The 20,133-nt window shown below is 31.5% G+C and overlaps 1 protein-coding gene across 5 annotated transcripts in view; it reads right to left on the bottom strand.

Moving 5' to 3' along the window:
• LOC141528954 (5'-3' exonuclease PLD3) overlaps positions 1 to 20,133 on the bottom strand; it is a 39,542-nt gene that overhangs the window by 6,254 nt on the left and 13,155 nt on the right. For 3 of the 5 annotated variants that reach the window (XM_074245255.1, XM_074245254.1, XM_074245257.1), the window contains one exon: positions 11,119 to 11,379. In XM_074245255.1, coding sequence (XP_074101356.1) covers positions 11,119 to 11,379 — 261 coding nt within the window. Of the gene's footprint in view, positions 1 to 8,514; positions 9,131 to 11,118; positions 11,380 to 11,619; positions 11,745 to 20,133 lie in introns of those variants that run through there. The other 2 variants (XM_074245256.1, XM_074245259.1) reach the window with 2 other exon arrangements.

Below are 20,133 nucleotides of genomic sequence, written 5' to 3'. Positions count from 1 at the left end.
TATATATATTTGCTAAGTATAGTTAGAAATGGCTAAAAGTTTGTCTTGATGTCGCAGAAAGCAAGACGGAAGTGTCTAGATGACGTTTCCGTCCCGTCAAGACGATGACGAGCGGTTTATTAGAGTTGCCGTAGCGTTTACTACTGACTCGAGGATCTCCCGAGAGAATATCTTATTATATATATATATATATATATATATATATATATATATATATATATATATATATATATATATATATATATATAGATATATAGATATATGGAGTGTCGATGTAGTTATAACACCAACTTTTTGAGAAGTACTGGAAAATTTTACAGGTTAAGTTTTTTTTCTGGTTTAAAAATAAATTTCAAGAAAATTATTGAATAAAAAATTTTTTTTCGATTGAAATTTATTTTATTTTATTTCAATAATTTTTTATTTATTTCTTTTTAATAGTTTTTGTTCAAAATATTCTTTTTTGAAACAAATTAATTTAAAATCAATTTAAAAATAATTTTAATCTTTAATAAAAAAAAATTTCATTCTAATCAATTAATTTTCATAATAATTGTGACTCTTTCTAGGTACTATAGCAATCTAATAAAACAAGCAATATAAAGGTATCATTACGAAAGAGTTTTACATTGTTAAAAAGCTTCGATTGCCACACATGTTTAAAGAAGACTTTTTAAATCATTTAATTTCTCAAAATTGATTCAGAAACTTCCTATTTATTTTTTAACACCCCAAAAATTAGTCACTTAATTATTTTGATTTAATATGAACGCGTTAATTATATTGAAAAATATTGTTAATTATTTTCTGAGACAAAACTATTTTCTAAAAAATTTTAAAGAATACATGTGTCTTGAATGAAGAAAAAAAATTCTTAAATTAAGTAAAATTTACTTTAATTAAGCTTTTTTTACCCAAATTAAAAAGAAGGAATTCTTTAAAATTATTAACTTGATTAAAATAAATTTTTTTTTGTGAGAAAAAAAATTAATTTTGAAGTTTTATGAATGAAAATTCATAATATAAAAAAAAAAAAAAAAAAAACTCTTACCGTAAGTTTAATTATCATTGACCAAAACAATCCAATTAGATAAAATAAGTAACTGAAGAGACAATTGGTTTAGATACATGAGAAACTTTTAATTAAAATAAGGTAAATATTTGAGGTGTAAAAATTCGGAGTAACAATTAACCGTTTGTAATTTTTTGGAGCAGTCGGTAGGGGATAACTGTAGTTGATAACAACGGAGTATCAGACTCTGAACTAGATAGTTGGTGAACAACAGAACAGAAACTGAAAATACTTGACCCTCCTGTTTGAATGGGCGAGCAGTACCAGTGAATTGAGGTAGAAGGTATAAGGTATAAGGTATAAGGTAGAAAGTATAAGGTGGGAGTGGGAGGGCCAGTACTCTGTACTCGGTACTCATACTCACACCAGCGAGCCGAGCAGAGAGGAACCTGAGCAATGTTGTGTATTGGGCTCGAAGTTATTGCTCAGAGGTATAGTAAGAGTATAAGTAGACGGAGATGTAGTAGTTGCGGAGTTGTTCCGTGAGTACGCGAAACTCCGCAGCGGCTGCCGCAGCGGTTATGAAAAAACCTTTTTTCACTAGTAGGTGAACATACAGGTGAGCATTTACACGATGCTTCATTGCAACGATGATAGTGCTTCTGTGCAAAGGGTGCTTTGATATGAGTGTTGCCGTGTAAATATACTCCGTGGATCAGTGAGTGTGTTGAGGGATAATGTAGAGGGTGGGAGCAGCCTGATTAATCGTTTCTATGCTGCATGCTTCAAATAAGGCTACACGAGAGCTAATATTCAACTACAAACTCCTCTAGACTACATTGCATACTTTTAAACTGGGTCGCACTGCTTTCGACCTAACCCGCGTGATCAACCTTATTAACTTCTGCTTCTATGCTTTAATTGTTATTGTTATTGTTATTGTTATTGTTATTGTTGTTGTTATGCTCCATCGACCCAAGGGGTGCTTTTAGTCACGCATTTTTGGGAATCGATACGCTTTTTCGGTGGACAGAGCACGACCTTGACTTACAAATCCCTCTTCAATTAATAGTGATTTTTTTGGGTGCTGAAATACGCTTTAGACTTGGAAATTAATTGCTGCTAATAAATTTCATTTGAATTAATTAAGTTAGTTTAATATTGAAGGAATTAATTAAAGTTTTTGATGACATAAATGACAATTTTTTAATTTTATAAAATAATAAAAATTATTAAATTAATTTTTATAAGTTTTTAAGGAAAAAGAAGAATTTAGAGAAAAATTGGGACAATTATAGGTTTTATAAATTGTTATTAATTCATTTTTATGTCTTTGCTGGTATTTTTAGAATCCTCAAGGTCTCAGTTTTAAGATACAATATTAATTTTTTTGATTTTTAATTTTTTTGACAAAATTTTCAGCGCCCCCAGATCGAAATTCCACTTTTTCGGGTTTTTAGCCTTTAAATTCTCGCAAGTTTTTTTTTTATTTTTTATTTTCGCTTAAAATTGCAAATTGGAAGTTAAAAAGACAATAATTGAATTTTTTACAGCCAAATTATTACCGATAAGAGATATGTGCATTTTAATTGTTTCTATTAATTAATTTTTCTATTTTTCTGTAATTAAAAAATTTTTTTTTAATAGAAAAAATATAAAAAAAAAAATTTTATCAATATTAAATAAAATTGTTTACAAGATAAACATAAAAAAGTAATCAACTTTTACGATTCGCAGCGTTTGTCTATTTATGAGCTTCATTGAGTTGTTTACACTGAAATAATCAATAAAATAGCAGTCGAAATTAACCTTGAAAGCACTAACACCTCCAAAAAAATATAACGAACTAATTTTATGACAATAAATTACTTTTCAATAATAAAATCAAAAAAATCAATAATAAGGATACCTTTGGCAGCACCAGTCGATAATGAAGATAAATAATTACTAACCCCACTTTTTAGGTGCAATCACCCTTCATATTACTCCGCTGTAATGAATTGCGATAAATTAAATATTAGACTAAGACGTAGATAGTAGCAACAAACCGTAACAGCCAAACAGCCAGCGCATACTGAACCTTTCAGAGTCGTATCCTGAGGATTGAGGACTGTCGAGTAAAGGCGTGCATATGAATCGCGATAATAACCAACACGCGCGATATATCTTTACTCTTCGCATGTCGTTCGTTCTCAACTTTACTTTATATTACTGCAATTCTCCCTTGTATTACTTAGCGTATTACCTGGCACCAGGCTCACGTACGTCGTATATCGTCTATGTGTAAGCCGGTAAATTATCCACCATTACAATCTTCCGCGAATTAATATCACTTTTACAAATATATAAATAAAAATAATAGCTTATTATTTATGGATGCGGGTAAATATAATAATACACTGATAAATCACGTAGTTAACGATGTAGATGGAAAAAATTCATATCTTGACCACTATTTCAATTAAAATACTGAATTTTATAAATTTTAAGTTTGTTTTTTAAAAATCCCGCGCTTTTAACATAAAAAACGTCATTTTTATGTATAATGATGGTAATTGTACTACTATCGCCATCTGTTTGGGCTTTTCATAACTAAAAAGAAAATAATTACTGCTTTATCGATCTAAAAATAACAATCCGTTATTATTCCATATTTTATTAATATTTTAAGTCGAATAATTAATTTATATCATTTTTTTAAATATAAATAATGATAATAATAATAGCTTATTACTTAAGCATGTGATAATTTATGTAGTTATTGATGTAAAAGAGAAAAAAATAAATATTTTAACCACTTATGTAATTAAAATAATAAATTTAATGACTCCAAGGTTTAAATTAATTATTTTTTCAAAAAAACCCGCGCTTTTAACGCGATGTACGTCATTTTTATGTACAGTTATAGTTTTTTAGCTACTGTCGCCATCTGTTGAATTTTTTACCAAGTAAAAAATAGATAATTTCTTTTCTATTGACCACAAAGCAACGGCTCTTCTTTATTCCTTATCATATCAATGTCTCGGGTTCAATAACTCGTGTTAATTATCTGAACATGACAATAAACAATAATCCCTCGTAATAGCAACAATACTAACGTATATCGAAAAAAAAAAAAAATAAATAATGACTCTTCACACCTACTCGTTAATTTATCGCCGAGGGAATAACTGAAATAAAGTCCCTCGATAATGTGTGTACACAATTGTTTGCCCAGATCGTTATCGGTTTCATTAAAGCTAATGTAAATGTAAAAGCGGTGTCTTCGTGTCGCGTCTATAGTATATAAGATGTATATCACCATAGATGTACACACGATTCTCGATTTCGAATTCCCAGGGCAATCACTCGTGTGCTATGAAAAACACCAGAGTAAACAAAGAAAATAAGAAAAAAACTAATATAACAATGAAAAAGGTAGTTGTAGTGTGTTTCGTGACAAGATGCAATATTAAGCTAAGAACAAAGTAGTCTTTCAATGGACATTCGAGTTCTATTGCCTATCATTTTCTAAACACTTATGTTCCACAAAAGCTATTATCTTGGAATGGTCAATGCTGGGTTTCGGGCTAAAAGTCTCTGCACCGGGTGCAATTCAGGAGCCATCAGCTGCTGCTTTTTTGGAATAACAAAAATTGCTGTTATCTTTGAATAGATTTTGATTATAAGTTTGTTTCAATACGATTAGACGTCAAGATCATCTATGTAAAAATTATTTTTAAATTTGAATTTTAGAAAGTTTGATTTGTTTTTTTAATCAATATGGCAGTGCAGTGAATTTTTTTTCAGACCAAAAAAAAATTTTATCTTGATTTGGAGAAAAAAAAATTTCTTTTCATTTAAGTATAAAATTAATAATTGAGTTTTTTATCTTGAATTATAGTCCGAGCAGTTTATAAAAAAAAAAAAAAAAAAATCACCGGAAAAGCTCATAAAAATGATCTATTATTGAAATTGAAAAAAAAAAAAAAAAACAGAATTTTTGGAAATTCCCATCGGGATTTCCCTCTCAAACAATAAACTTTGAGGGTCGACTAATAACAAAGTACAAAAGTCTCGAACGGTTGGATGTTTTGTCGGAAAATAAAAAGTTTGTCTTAAAGCCTCGAACGAAAACCACGGCTAAGCCAGTTGTGAGTTTGTCCTAATGGAAGTGACAGTAACTTTTTAAACCTAGACGGAGTGACTGGACCAGGAGCAGAGAAAATTACTTTTCAGAAATACCTTTGGTCCTTTCGGCTCGGGCTTACTCGCCATTCTTAGCTTTCAACCCCCTTCATATTATACAGAGTGGAAAGTATAATTAATACAAGTGTGTAGCCGAGAAACAGCCGGCGAGTCATTGAGGCGTTGAGGTGTTGAGGCGTTGAGGCGTTGAACCGTTCGCCAAAATAAAACCTATATCCTTGAACATACGACCCTTTTAACTGTAAACCATCTCGTTTCCCTTTTATCGAGCGTGTTTTCGCGACGAATGTTACACTAACAGTCGAGCAGAGCTGCTCTGCTGGAGATTACCACCACACTCACTATCGCAATCACTGTTACAATCACTTACGGCATGCACACAAGAGCACACACACATATACATACAGTACAGCAGCAGTGGCTACGAAAAGCAATGAGTAGGAAAATCACGGTCGCTGGCTTCAACCAATAGAAAACCACCAAATACCCACGGGAGTTGTTAAATTAATTGTTTACACGTGTTTACTCAGCCAGCTTCCCGCTTCTCGTTTCTCATTAACCGAGGAATCTGTGAGCAATTGGGCTCTGAGGTCTCATTACGTCACACCAAATTCGATTTTATTTTCATTATCATGCAATGCTGAAGCCTGTCAACTTACTAATAAAATTACATAATTATTTAATCTCCCTAATTTGACGTTAAGATTCTTCAAAATTTCCACCTCTGATTTTTTTTCTCCAAAAAATTAATTATAATATATTTAACTATAAATTTAGTTAGACAAAAAGCCGTTAGGTTTCGCCTAAAAGCTCCTTAAAAGAGCGAACAAAAGATTTTTCTTCAAACTTAACAATAAAAAAATTTAACTCTCCTCGAAGGAGACGATAAAGCGACAATACGCCACCTGTTGGAGAATTTCAAAACAAAAAAATATATGACATTTTTAATAAGTCAAAAAAAAAAAAAAAAAAAAAAAAAAATTAATAAATTTTTTACGGATAAATTTCGAATAAAAAAAAATTCTATTACGCATCCAGCCGTTCTTGAGGAATAAAAATGAGGTAATTAATTGACAATTACCCCCTTGAAGAAAGATAAAAAAAGCATAACCTCTACTAGATATATCCCAAGCCAGTTGGCGCTTAGTACGTAGCTTGCTTACAATTACAACCTTAATTAATTTCACGGTCAAATCAATTTAGTAATTAAAGTAATAACGTAAAGAAAGATGGCGCTTGTTAATGTCCCCCGTGTAGATAATTGTTCGATCGCATGTGAAAAACGTTAAATAACAATATTGATAAAAGACTTATTATATTTATTGATCTCGGTGCACACTGTCAAAGGTTGTGAGGCAACATCGAGGGCGATATTCGTCCCAGAAGTTCGTGTACGTTAATGTTTCCTGGAGAATATATTAATCTAACGATCAATATGCCATCGAGGTCGAAAGTTGATGAGCCACTGGGACTGCTGGTAAACTCCGTGGTTTGCTCTTTCGAGGGGATAGAGAAATCAGGAAAATTCTCTTGCTCTTCTTGACAAGAAGAAGAGACAAACTGGGAGGGTGAAAATCCAAAGAGAAGAAAATAAAGTTTTAAAGTTTCCATTTAGAGTTTGTTCTAGCCTCGGTCATTTGTTACCCTTATTTTTGTGTCAGATAGTCTTCATAAAAATCGTCCAGGACTTTGCGGGTGTAACTATAGTATAGTAATGCTGCTAGATGGGGCCTAGACGTGGGCGGTAACACGAGAACGACTTTGCTAAATTGAAAGCCGAAGCCCAGCATGTAAAACTTGAGGGCTGTCCTCTACTTAGTCATTCTCCTTTTCTTCTTTATTCTTTCTTCCTTGTCTTGTCGCCTTCTCCTCTGTTTCACGGTCTTGTTATTTCTTCTTTATATTCTTGGTGGAAATCACCACCAGCCAGCATTAAGCGGCGAAGGTGATACTTAAAAATGGGGTGAGTCTGTGGCACAACCTCGAAAATATAATGATTACATATTCCACGGAAAGTGGTAGAAGCTAGGGAAGGAACGTAAAAATAATCACTTGTAATAAGTACTCTTGGACAGCCCTCTTTCGGAGCTTTAATTCGTATCGTGTCGTGGCACAGTTAACTATTTTTGGGGCACTTTGCCGTTTCATTTCTGCTAACACTGGAGCAAAATAATAAGAACAAGTTCATGCCTTCTTATAATATTCCGCTCGAATCTATGCATGTACTTATCTACTGGGGATGGAGATTCGCGACACCAGGGGTCCAAAGGGGGGAACCAGAAGAAGTAGAAGAAGAAGAAGAAGAAGTTGTGTAATTTCCGAAATTTAATCTGAAACTCCCTCGACGAAAAAATACATCTCGGGTATATATAATAGTTATAACTATGACTATAGATCCTTCTTACTTGTAATCTCCTGGCGTGTGAATAACATCCCTCAGTATTTTATTCTTTTTTTTGGTTATGCTTTTTTGGCACGCGAGGGATGAGATTAGAGTTGTTTCTTTCAGTCCTGCTTATCACTTTAACATTTTTTTTCTTAGTTTAGCTAAATTGATTTCAAGCGATTTTAGTTTTATCGGAAAAATTAATATTTTTAATTTTTATAGAATTAATTAGTTTTAAAAATTATAAACTGTTCTACAATTAAAGCCAAAACATCGGAATTAAAAGCCCAATATCAAATACTACAATCAAAATTTAAGTATCAATAGTCCGTGCAGATAAACCAGGATTAATGTATTGTAATCCAAAGTTTATAACTCGAGGACTTACACAGCCAATATAACCGCGAATTCTATAACTTCCGACTAGTCTAGAGCAGAATGATCCCGGATTGAGAAAACACTCTCGTTCCTTAGTATTGTTAGTATCCTCGATTTGATAGCATTAGCCAGCTATAACTCTGGTTCACCGAGCAGAGTTGTAAATAGTTAGTCTTTAAATCGGAATGGATAATTAATTATCTATCTTTAAATATTAATTTAAGGGGATTAATAAAAAATAAAAAGATAGAATAGTTAGATTTTAATGAAATCTAGTAAAAAGTAACTATCAGCCGGGTGAATATTGAAAACTGTTTAAAATTAATAGTCTGTGCCGGTGTTCTCTGGTGAGAGATGAGAGTGAGTGGTTATTTGTCGGGTATTCATCAGCGGGAGATAATTTTACGCTCGGATAATCATTTATTGGTTATGTTATGCATAGGTATAAATGTCTACTATATGTAGACTTGAAATCGGAATATCGCCGTAAGCCCATCGGGTTAGATAAACAGAATATTTAATGATTGTTACGTATACCAGTAATTATTACCATTACATTGAGTCATTGGTAAAACAAAAGCCTCCACTTTCAAATGTTGTCACTTCACTTCCGATGACCCTTCCTTTAATTATCTCCGTCTATATGTATATATTCCATCACTCGTACTGTCAGTTCTTGCCCATTCGACTGAATGTTATTATTGTCTGTACGTTTAAACGCATCGAGCAAATGGCGTCCGAGCGTGTATCAACACCCACCGCCATAGACATACATCCACTATCCACTACATATTTTATACAGTTTGGGTCTATATCTATAGTGTGGTAGTAGACACAGGACAGTACACAGGACATACTATTACTGTCGGAGAACCGGCACAGAGTACGCCACCAGCAAAGACCTGTTTTCGCGTAATATACACTGAATGAGAAATTAATCGGGCGTGTTGATCCTCCATTAACAGACGCGGACAAAGGAAAATTCCATTGTTCCACTACTCTGATGTGCCTATCGCGTCATTTCACGTGTAAACATGCGACAGTAAAATACACAAATTACAATCGCTGGTAAGAGAAAACCTGTGCTTTAAGCTGGAAACTCCAAAGTTAAGTTAATGTAACCTCTATAACTTTGGTTCCCTCAGAGCTAAGTCACGTGATTATATGCCGACATTTTGTGAATATTAATATTACAATTTTATAAATGTAATTTTTAGTTTAAAGTTTAAAAAATAATTTTACAAAAGTAAATTTTAATTTCTCAAAAAAATTAGCATTAAAAATAAATGAAATTTAAATTCAAGCATGATTGTGAAAGGCGTACAGCATTGTTGGATTCCCAGGATTTCAATATAAGATATTAAATATCTCCTACAATTTAAGGAAAAAAATTTAATATATTTTAGCGATATATTTATTGTATTTCATTCGGGGAAATCGCGTGGCGAGGAAATTTCGAAATTAACTGATAGCATCATTCAGATCTATCACCCAGCTCTTATATCCTTCAGGAGATATATTTTCGCGTGAATTCGATCCAACACTTCATACCCGCTCAGCACGCGACAACTCGAGGAGACGAGATACTCCTCTAGGCAATTTTATTTTATTATTTACTCAGTAACTTTAATATAAATTTTTCACGGTTCAATCGATTCGTCAGTCGCCATTTATCATCATCATCATCATCAAGAGTTCCCTCTTTCAGGGACTGAATTGTCATTCAGAGTAAGCTGGTAAAAAATCCAAACATAAAGACGTAGTGATAACTCAAGAAAGTACAAACTGTCTTTTAGAAATGGCAAAAGGTTTCTTTGAATGGTCACTGTTGTCTCCATTACATCCATGAAATGTTAAGTAATTCCGGACAGTAGTGCAATGGCGCTCGGTAATGGTCCCAGCAAAAGCCACACGATCTAATTCTGGTTTTACTTTACTTTACTTTGGTAAAAATAAAAAAATCTTACATATAATAATTTTTTTTCTTCAACTGTAACCACCCACCGCCTGGCCATACACGTACAGAGTTTCATCTTTAACGTCTTAAAATACTCAAGCAAGAACAAGATTGAGTAGTTGCTCTTCTTTGTCTCTTTTTTCCGACGTTATTTTTTTTTCCTTTTTTCTATATAGGTACACGCTGTAAATTTGTGTTTTTTCTATCTAAGCAGACAGAATTTTCCGTGTTGGAAGGTTATTTTATTGGCAGTAACTTTCTTAGTGGCCTAACCTACACCAGCGCATCTCGTGTTTTGTCGCGATAAAATTCTCACTTATACGACAACGAGAGACTATCAACTACCTACTACTTGGAGAATGAGAATAGGACCAGGAATAAGATTATAGTCTGTTTCGTAGGTAGAGGAACTACGGCAAAGTCGATTCCAATAGCACGTGATTTAATGGGAGCTTTCAACCCTGACCTTAGCCAGAGTTTCAGTTAGGTACCGTTTAAATTGCCACTTACTACACCTTCAGACTATTCAAATTGTGACCCAAATTCTGCAGTACCAGCAAATAATTTGTCTACTTCAGCGTCTGTTATTTATAAAATTCTTAATATATAGATGAATATAAATACTGTACTTATAACGCGACGGAAACGATCATAAATAAATCTTGAGAGGGGGAAATATTTAGAGAAAAGTCTATGATCATTGAATTCATGGAAAAAATTAGTTTTAAAAATTTCCGACAGGCGGCGCATAGTTAATAAATCTTCTCACTATAGGAGATTTAATTTTCAAATTATATAAGTTCGTAAATAAAAAATTTTTTTTTTTTTTAATACTTTTAAGAAGTTTATCTGATCACATTTAATTTTAAAAAACTATCAAATTAATTCGACGCTAATTAAAGTAAAAATTCCTTGAAAATATAAAAAAATGTCACAATAAGAATTTAATTGACCGAATAATAAATGTTAAAAATTTTTGTTATTTCCGATCTCCGTTAGCTAACTCTGATGACAATGTTAAGTGACATAAATGACAATGTATAACACTTATACCTCGGCAGTATCTAGAAATGGAGCATACACGGTAGTTTGAGAATTACTTTCTCTTGGGAAACATTTAACACACTTTGTTATCACGCATTACACGTTACATATTAGTTTTTACGTGCTAACAGGTATGGCAGAGAAGTTACTTACCGAGAGCTTGTGCTTCACCCTGGGAGTCCGGCTTTTACGACTGGGCAATAGAACAACGACATCTTGATCCTTGGCTCGTCTGGGAGTTTCCAAGTGCTGGTGCGAATTACTGTTGGTTGATGGATACGATTTACCGGAGCCCGATGCACCCATTGGCGAACTCCCGGTTGATGGACCGCGTGAGCTTGATGGGTACTTTGAGTAAGCCACATTGGTTACGGTGTTACTGCCTCCGTAGCTGACGTTGTGAGTATTGTTAACCTATTAAGGAGCCATAACTCGTTAGTGTCATTGTTCTTTTATTTTGTTATTATTATTGTTATTTTATTTCAGGTGTATTGTATAAATCCCAGAGCTTAAAAGTGTATGTAGATGTAGATGTAAATGTTGAGGAGTTTAATTTGATAAAAGCAGATTCGTTTGGTTACAAATCGGCTAATCTCAAGTGTTGGAAGCTTTTACTTTAATTAAACTAGAGTCGAGAGTTGGCATTGTTGGTACCTGCACAAGTATGTGACAAGCTTGAGAGGCTATTTGGAAGAGGCCATCTTGTAAATTGTGTCCCGAGTGCTCTGCGTTTTCTCGTCCGCTCTTAGCCCAACTGAAGAAAGACATTATGGACCGGTTCCGTGAAATACTTTATATTCGTCTTTACTTTCGTTATTTAATACGAGCTTTTATTATTTTTATTCCCGGGCTTTTTTAGCAAAAATACCGATTGTTTACATTTTTTTTTCACTGTCATTTTTTTAATCTCACTTGCTCTTTAGTTATCATTTTTTTAGTGATTAATTGCTGCTCCATTTTTCTCTAAAACATGAATTTTTTTAAAATAAATTTAGTATTTATTTAATTACTAATAAAAAATTTTTTTAAGTCAATTTATTTGTTCTGATATGCCAATGTAGTTGTAAAAGCCTATAAATAATTTTTTATTAAAATTAGTTTTGGAAATTTCCAACAGGTGGCGCATGGTCGCCAAATCTTCTCACTTATAGAGACTTAAATTCTAATATTATATATAAATCATCATCTTTTACTCTCTTAAAAAGCTTATTTGATTTTTTTTTTTTTAATTTTTTAAATAAATTAATTGAAAGCATTTAATATAATTTTATCGGCTTGAACTGCGACTAAAAAATTTTAATTATTCAAGCAGCCGTTTGGCGCTGCTGGTGTTTGCTTAACAATTTAAACAATTTAAAAATAATTTTATAAAGTAAATTTTTAACGACAATTGAATTAAAACGTTGTTAAAAATGAACTATTAACAGAAGTTCATTAAATTAATTGAAATTTTGAGAGCTTTTATTTAAATGAGAAGCGAACAGACACTCTCTTATTAATGTTTTAAGTGAAATGTTAAAGTCTTATTTAATAAATATTTAAAATATTGAATTAAGTAAATGTAAAATATTTTGAATTAAAATTCCCATTTATTGAGTTGGAAGATTATGAAATAAATAAATAAAATATTGAATAGGAATAAAAATTATAGAATATTAAATTTATCATATCAGAATATCTTCCCCTAATGTAATACACAATTTTAGGATGATAAGTTAATATCCCAAGTAGTAATTTGGTCAAAGTATTGTTAGGGCATTATAATGATAAAGGGGAGGTGAGTTAAAATGATTATATACTTTAACATTTGTTGTTGTATTAGTATTAATAATATTCTTAGAATGTATTGAAAACAATATAAAAGCTCGAGTACTGGCTCGTTGTGTTAACCGTACACATATTTGTGTATTTATCATCGTAAATGTTGATGGCCATGAGACACGCACTTATTCAAACTGTGTATGTGTGAAGGCAGACTGGATAAGGATAGCTTATCTATCGACAAACCTAACAGTAGTTTTAGCTCATGAATTTTTCAAACGCCCGCTAATATTGAATCTCATTTTCATCCCTCTCTACATTATATATTATACATTACATATATCATATGATGTCGCTCTAGTCCACATATGCGTGATTGCCGTATTTTATTATTTTACGCGACACACAGGCATTAATACCAACGACAGATAAACACCAGTTTATTTTTATCCGACTTTTGCTCGACTCGACTAAAGTAATTAAATATTGACATCACGCATTTGAGGCTGCTTTTTTATTTCGCCAGATCCTCACTCCGATTTCATCGATTTCGGTTAATATTTTATTAAATTACGACTTTTTGTAGATACCTTCTACCCGGTAATCATTTTCTGCTGCTGTTTTAGTGTAATTGTCAGGGAAAACAAAGTGCAGCTACTGCAGGGGAAAAATTTTAGCTGGAAATTACGGAATAATGGGTATGGAAAAATTATACGGATGTTTTATGGCATGTTTACAATAGAAAAGTGTTAAATTTACAGGAAAAGATTTGTAAAAATAACATATACGGAAAAAATTTACATTTTTTCCATACAAAAAAATTTATATTTTTTTCCTTATGTTAAATTTACATTTTTTTCAGGTAAATTCGATATTTTTTTCATATAAAAATTTAAATCTTTTTGCTCATACTAAATTTACATTTTCCATGTCAATTTACATTTTTTCCATGTAGATTTTTACAATTTTCACGGGCTAAATTTACAATTTGTCCATGAAAATTTGAGAGTCTTTTTTCTACATTTTAAAATTCCATTTTTTGCAATATAAAATAAAAATTTTTTTCCACTGTAAATTTTACATTTTCTAAATAATAAAAATTACAGTAATAAAACTGTAAATTTCACAAATTTATATCATTTTAACCGGACTGTTTTTGCGTGTAATAATTAAAATTCTTGTACTTCTCAATATACGGAAAAAAAAAAAAAAAAACAAAAAAAAAAGCAATAAATAAATTTCCAATGATTTACCGCATCCAATTAAATTATTATTGCAATTAGTTTGATTAAAAATATTACCAAGCATTATTAATTCGGAGGGTGAAGATGTCTAGACAAAAAAGTTATTTATCGATTCTATGATTTGTTGACTCGTCGATATTTTCATTTTAAATTTTAATAACTCAGAGTAGGGCAACTAGATTTCTTCAGAGTTCCTTAAATTAAAAGTATGTTGCGGTGTTGCGTTATAATATCGAGGTAGAGTGGTATTCAAAAGGCATGTGCATTTAAAATTGATTGACTATCTACGTTATTAAGTTTCTGGCATAACTTTGTCGATTATGATGAAATAGAAATAAAAAGTGCATATGTGCTTCAAAATGCCAAAAATTCTTGTTTTTTTTAGTTCGAAAAAATTTTTTTTTAAATAAAGTTTAAAAAAAAAAATTGACATTTTTTCAGCCACCCTAATACGATTTAAGAGATGTTGGATGTATATATTATATAAACTAACTACATTGTACTTATATATTTGTATGCAGACTCAAAAGTTTCGATAGTCGAGCAACTAATTGTGACAGGACGTTACGAGACGGTTATTGCTCATTGTTGCGACCTGGTAAACTAATACTATAGACTAGTGTATGGTAGTGTAGCTGGTCTTTCGCATGTTAGGGTGGTTGATAGTCTGTGAGCGGGTGTGCTGTATACATTTATCCCTTTTACCCACTTTCACAGTAATTGTTTCAATGTTTACGCTGTCGAATTCTACAATAAACGACCGCCACGAGCACATTTGTTGTTTTACTAATGATTCTCGAAACTTGCAAAATATGCATTACTCATGAATAAACAAATTTAATAGTAAACTAATCAATTTCTAATTTATTTTATAAACAAATTTGTCTTGTTGGTACTACGGTTTATCATACGTTTCATCCGATTAATTACTTTTTGATGGATATCTATTTTTTTTTTTTTTAAATTTATAAAATATTAAAAACGTTTTTTGATGTTTAATTTTAATCCTCGAGTCATTTTAGTTTTAGTAAATTTATGATTATCTTAATATACAATCTTTGTACGGCTCGAGCGTGAATGTAAACATAATTTGATTTATTAAAAACTATGATTATTTTAATATATGATGGACCTAAATTTACGTCACATATATTCAGTGTTTTTTTATATTAAAATTTACGTTTTTTATTTTATTAATATAAATTTTTTTCTTTAATAATTATAATAATAACTAGCGACCTTGCTGTCACTATGTGATTGCTGTGACTTGTGAACTATGAATAAATAAAATTTTGCTTTATTAAATAATGACTTTTGTTAAATTGCACTGTATTTTCTTGAATATTTATGTTTTTAAAAATATAAGAAGTTCATACCGATGTTACACTCATCAAGAGCTTTCATTTGAGTACCCACATGCATTTTTGATATATTTATTATATATATATATATATATATATATATATATATATATATATATATATATATGAAATATATTAAAAATTGATGTGGGTACTTAAATGAAAGGTCTTGATGAATGTAACATTGGGATGAGCTGATTTTTTTAAAAATGTCAATATTTCACAAGATACAAGGTCATTTCTTAATTATCTATCCTGGACATTAAATTTTTTTTTTATTCTCTTAATAATATAGATAATAATAATAAATTTTTAAATCATGATATTATTATTATTACCGCTAAAAATTATTTTATTCTTCTGATTTAAATTTTATATAAATAAAAAAATAATAAATCGTATTTTCACTCATAAATTATTGATTATTTTTTTTTTTTTCACTAAATTAATCAATATTGAGTGAATATTTACGAACTTACAGTAGTTTGAATTAAACTGTAAAATAATAAAAATATTTACTAATTTAATTAAAGACTTTATCAACATTAAATAAATAAAAATAATAATTATCAATTAAAAATTACCTTACATCCTTAATAAAGCACAATACACTTGTTTATTAAAACATAAACCCACCAACGTGTAAACAACAATCACCTCAATGTTTACCGTAAAAACAACAACAACAACAACAACAATAACAATAATACTAATACTAATAGTAATAATAACAACCAGTAAAGAGAAATTGCAATGGTAGATGAAATAGAGAGTAGCTTGAGGGCGCGAACGCGACTCTTCAGCAGCAGAGTATACTAATACCAGGCAGGTGGAACCTGACAAGTCTGTAGGCTACTTCTAGGCGGGTGCTCTCTTACGATAACGTTACCCAGTTCAGGCTCTAGCGTTTACCGCTTGGAGAACAGTCATCATCAGCCAGGGGTGGAAATGGGGAAAGAAGAACTATCTATAACTATAACTATAATTCTAAGGCAGTATCAACAGCACTAAGGGCAAGGAGCAGACAGAGCGAGTAGAAGGCATATCCGAGATAGACGGAGAAAACTATTCGCGGGTGAAGGGGTTACCGAAGGTTTCAGGGGTTTGTACGCCACCGGCAGACCTGCGCCCAGCCAGCTCGCGTGACCTCGATACACCTACCTGTAAATACATACCTAGTATTCAACATAGTTCAGACCTACCTCAGGTAAAATGTATTCAATTCATTCCATTTTGTTAAATATTGCTGGTATTGTTTTTCGTTGATAGAGATTTGACTTTCATTGGGGTGGATTATGGTTTTTATTTTTTTATAGTTTCATATTTGTTATCCAATATTTATTTATGTAATTCACTTTGTGATTGAAAAAAAAAATTTTTAAGGATTAAAAATAGAAAAAAAAAAAAAAATAGAAAAAAACAGTAAAAAAGTTGAAAAATTTCTGAATAGTTATATAGATAAATTTATTAAAATTTTTTTTAAATATGAATATAACTATTATTAAATAGAGTATAAATTTATCAGTATATTATCAACTCTAGATTACGGAGACTATAATTGAAGATGTTTAAAGTCGGATTATAGATTTTAAACGGCAAATAGATGAATTATACGAACGTTTGGGTCATTTAACTGGTGTGGGAGAGTAAGGGTGAAGAGTAGAATTAGGGTGGGTGGATACTGAGAGTACGAATTAGGATTCACCCGAAGGCAAGTTAATGACGACGACTTTGCTATGACAGTTCCAGATGAAACTGATGAATATTTAAATTATATGATCCTTTCATTTATTCCCCGACCCCTTCTCATCTGTAGATCTCATGTATTTAGCGCGACCTACTTTAAGGGAGAATTATTTCGGGCGTTAACTTGTTTATTAATAGACGGCTATTTTTACGGTAATTGTTTCTTAACCCTGTGGCGAATTTACACGGGTTGATAAGTATCTCAAGGATAATTAAAATAATTTTATTTACTATCAGAAAATTAAATTAAACAAATTGATTTTAAATCTAATAATAAAATTAGTCATTGAACATAGAATAAAAATAAAACTAAATCAATAATTGTTATTGAATAATTTTTAAGTGATGATCGGTTAAATATATTAATTATTAATATCAATAGATTAATATGGATAAAAATAGTGTATATACTTGCATATAATCAACATTAACGGTGTAAAGTCTAGACTGTAGACAACTCTTGACCTTAGTTAAAAATGAAACCCTTAATTACGGAGTAAGTGAACTTACAACTTACAACTATAAGTTATAGAGCAGTAAATAAATCCGGGAGTGGAAACAAATTTAGAGCTCGAAAACTAAATAAATAGCTAAACTCCTCTCCTGTTGGCTCTTCGGACAGGAATGACAGGAAAGGAGTACAGATATAAAAATAAATAAAAGTGGAAAATTAATTTCGAGTACTGACAATATAGCCGGCGATATTTCAGCATTAATATCTCTCGCGTCTTTGACTCGTTTGGCAGATGGTGTGAGAGGTTATCTGCACCGGAGAAGAGAAAACAGAGGAGAGAAAAGGGAGGAGGAATGGAGAACGAGGACGGGGGATGTGCAAGCGAATAAGGTGACAAAGGAACGAGCGAGTGCAAATATTGCTGATTGTTTGGCTGGACTATCTCTCTGGCTCTTCTTTTTGGTTATCCTTTTTGTCGGAAGATCCCCGGGGCACTGCGTACGAAAATTCACCACGTACAGTATCATCCTGATACAAGCTTCAACCCCCTTTTTTTATTAAGTACACTCCTCTTTTTATCTCCCTCCATCCTTTCCTTTTGTCGAGCTATAGATATGGATGCATGTCCTTTCCCAGCAAAGATTGCTTTCATCTCGCCCCTTCGCCCCCTAAGCCTTTTTACCGGTAAGTCAAATAAAAGCAACCGCTTTAATGAAAGTTACGCCCCTGGCTAAAGTGACGATTACCTTTCACGTATTTTGAGAATTTTGAGAATGGTACTTCTATCCAGTGCGTTATAAACTTTTTTACTGGGACTGTCTTTTTGACGGTTTTTGTCGCCTGTGCTAAATATGCTTCGCTTTTCGATATTTTTATTTTTTTAAATAGAAAATAAAATTATTATAAAAAAAATTGAATCCAAGAAAATATTTGTGAAATTGTTAGATTGTAAATAAATATGGAAAAAAATAGAAAATAATGATGACTTTATTAAAAATAAAAAAAAAAAAAAAAATACATTTTTGAACCAAGAAAAACAAAATAATTTTGATTTTGGATAAATAATATTTTTTTATAATCTAATTATTTTCCGTATGGTCATTATAAACTTTCATGGGTATATTTTAAAATAAAAAATAATTTTGTTTCAAAACTAAAATGACTAAGCTCTCAATCACCTCTTATTCAAACAACAAACATAAAGCGCCGTCGTACATTTAACGGCAATAAATTAAACAAGTTGTTAAAATAAAAAAAAAAATTTGATTATATAACCAGTGGGTTATTTTATATTTTTTCTCCATTTTATTTCAGTGACCTCGTTAATCTACAGATCGCGTGACTGTTATTTCCAATTCTCAAATGTATGAAAAATTATGCCCGAGTTATATGGAAGTAGTTATTGTATCTTTTATGCCCCCGTGTATATTTGTATATCTAAATATCTACCGAGAAATTAAATTTTATTGTTTGATATTGTTTCATTGCGATTAATTATTTTGATCTAGCAAAAAGCCCCGTCATCATCATTATTAATGTTAATAGTAATAGTAACAGTAAATTCTACTATTATTAATATAAATTATAAGTATAAGTGACGGGTTAGTGGGCTAATTGATGGGAAAGTAAGTGCAAGATGTAAATGCGGATAAAAGTACTCACTGTCTAAAATAATACCGAGTCGAAAATAATGATATCCAGATTGAGTCTGAGGAATATGAAAAGTTTAGCGACTTAAAATTAGCTGAAATTGACGTATCGATTTTCCATTATGCCGGCAACCAGCTGCAGACTGCCAGAGAGTTCAGATCCGACCGTGAGCAAGGGAGTAAGGAGTCAGAAAAGCAAGGAGAGTGACTATTGCCCTCCTTACTCCCAACATTAGTTTATTTTTTATTCCTTAACCTTTTTTTCCTCGAATGAGAAGAAAAAAGTCTTCAAATAGTATCATCATCAATGTATGTGTATAAATCTATAAATATATGTACATATGTATACAGACAAGCGCGAGTGAATAACACCCTCCATCTATCGGCACTCTGGAACTGAACATTCTCCCCCGTTACCCAACGAAGCTTTATACTCTTCGTATTCTGCTTGTAGTTACGCTGACGTAATATATCAAATAGTGTGACGTCATTCGACGACCCGACTACCCGAATACCCGAGGAAATGGGTCTCTTTACTTGACAAAACTACTTGACAATAAGGATGGATGAAAGGAGAATAAAATATTTGTTTTTACGGCTATTTACTCGAGAATGTCTAATGATTAATCATTTCAGGAGTTGGATTATTGATCGAGATGTTTAAAAAAATTTCCAAGTTGTGGAATAATTGAAGAATTTTTTTTTTTAAGGGCAAAGAATTGATAATTTTGTGTTTAATGGATTAAAAAGTAGAAGGTATTTCTACGGAGTTCCAAAACGGAGTGAAGGAACGGATTCCCCTACTCTGCTCCGCCGCTCGACGGGCTGAGGAGTGGGGCTGCCCAGTAAGACGGCGTAATGCACTAAATTAGAGCAATAAAATAGAATTTATATATTTTTTTTTTTTTTTCAGAAAAATATAAACCGTAAATTATTTTGACAATTAATTATGT

The sequence above is a fragment of the Cotesia typhae genome, unplaced genomic scaffold (genome assembly GCF_013202065.1).
Source record: "Cotesia typhae breed Kobodo isofemale line unplaced genomic scaffold, CoteBio_Ctyphae contig_44, whole genome shotgun sequence".
In the NCBI taxonomy this organism is placed as follows: Eukaryota; Metazoa; Arthropoda; class Insecta; order Hymenoptera; family Braconidae; genus Cotesia; species Cotesia typhae.
The sequence above is the reverse complement of the archived record's forward strand: the minus strand, read 5'-3'. Positions and strand labels throughout refer to the sequence as shown.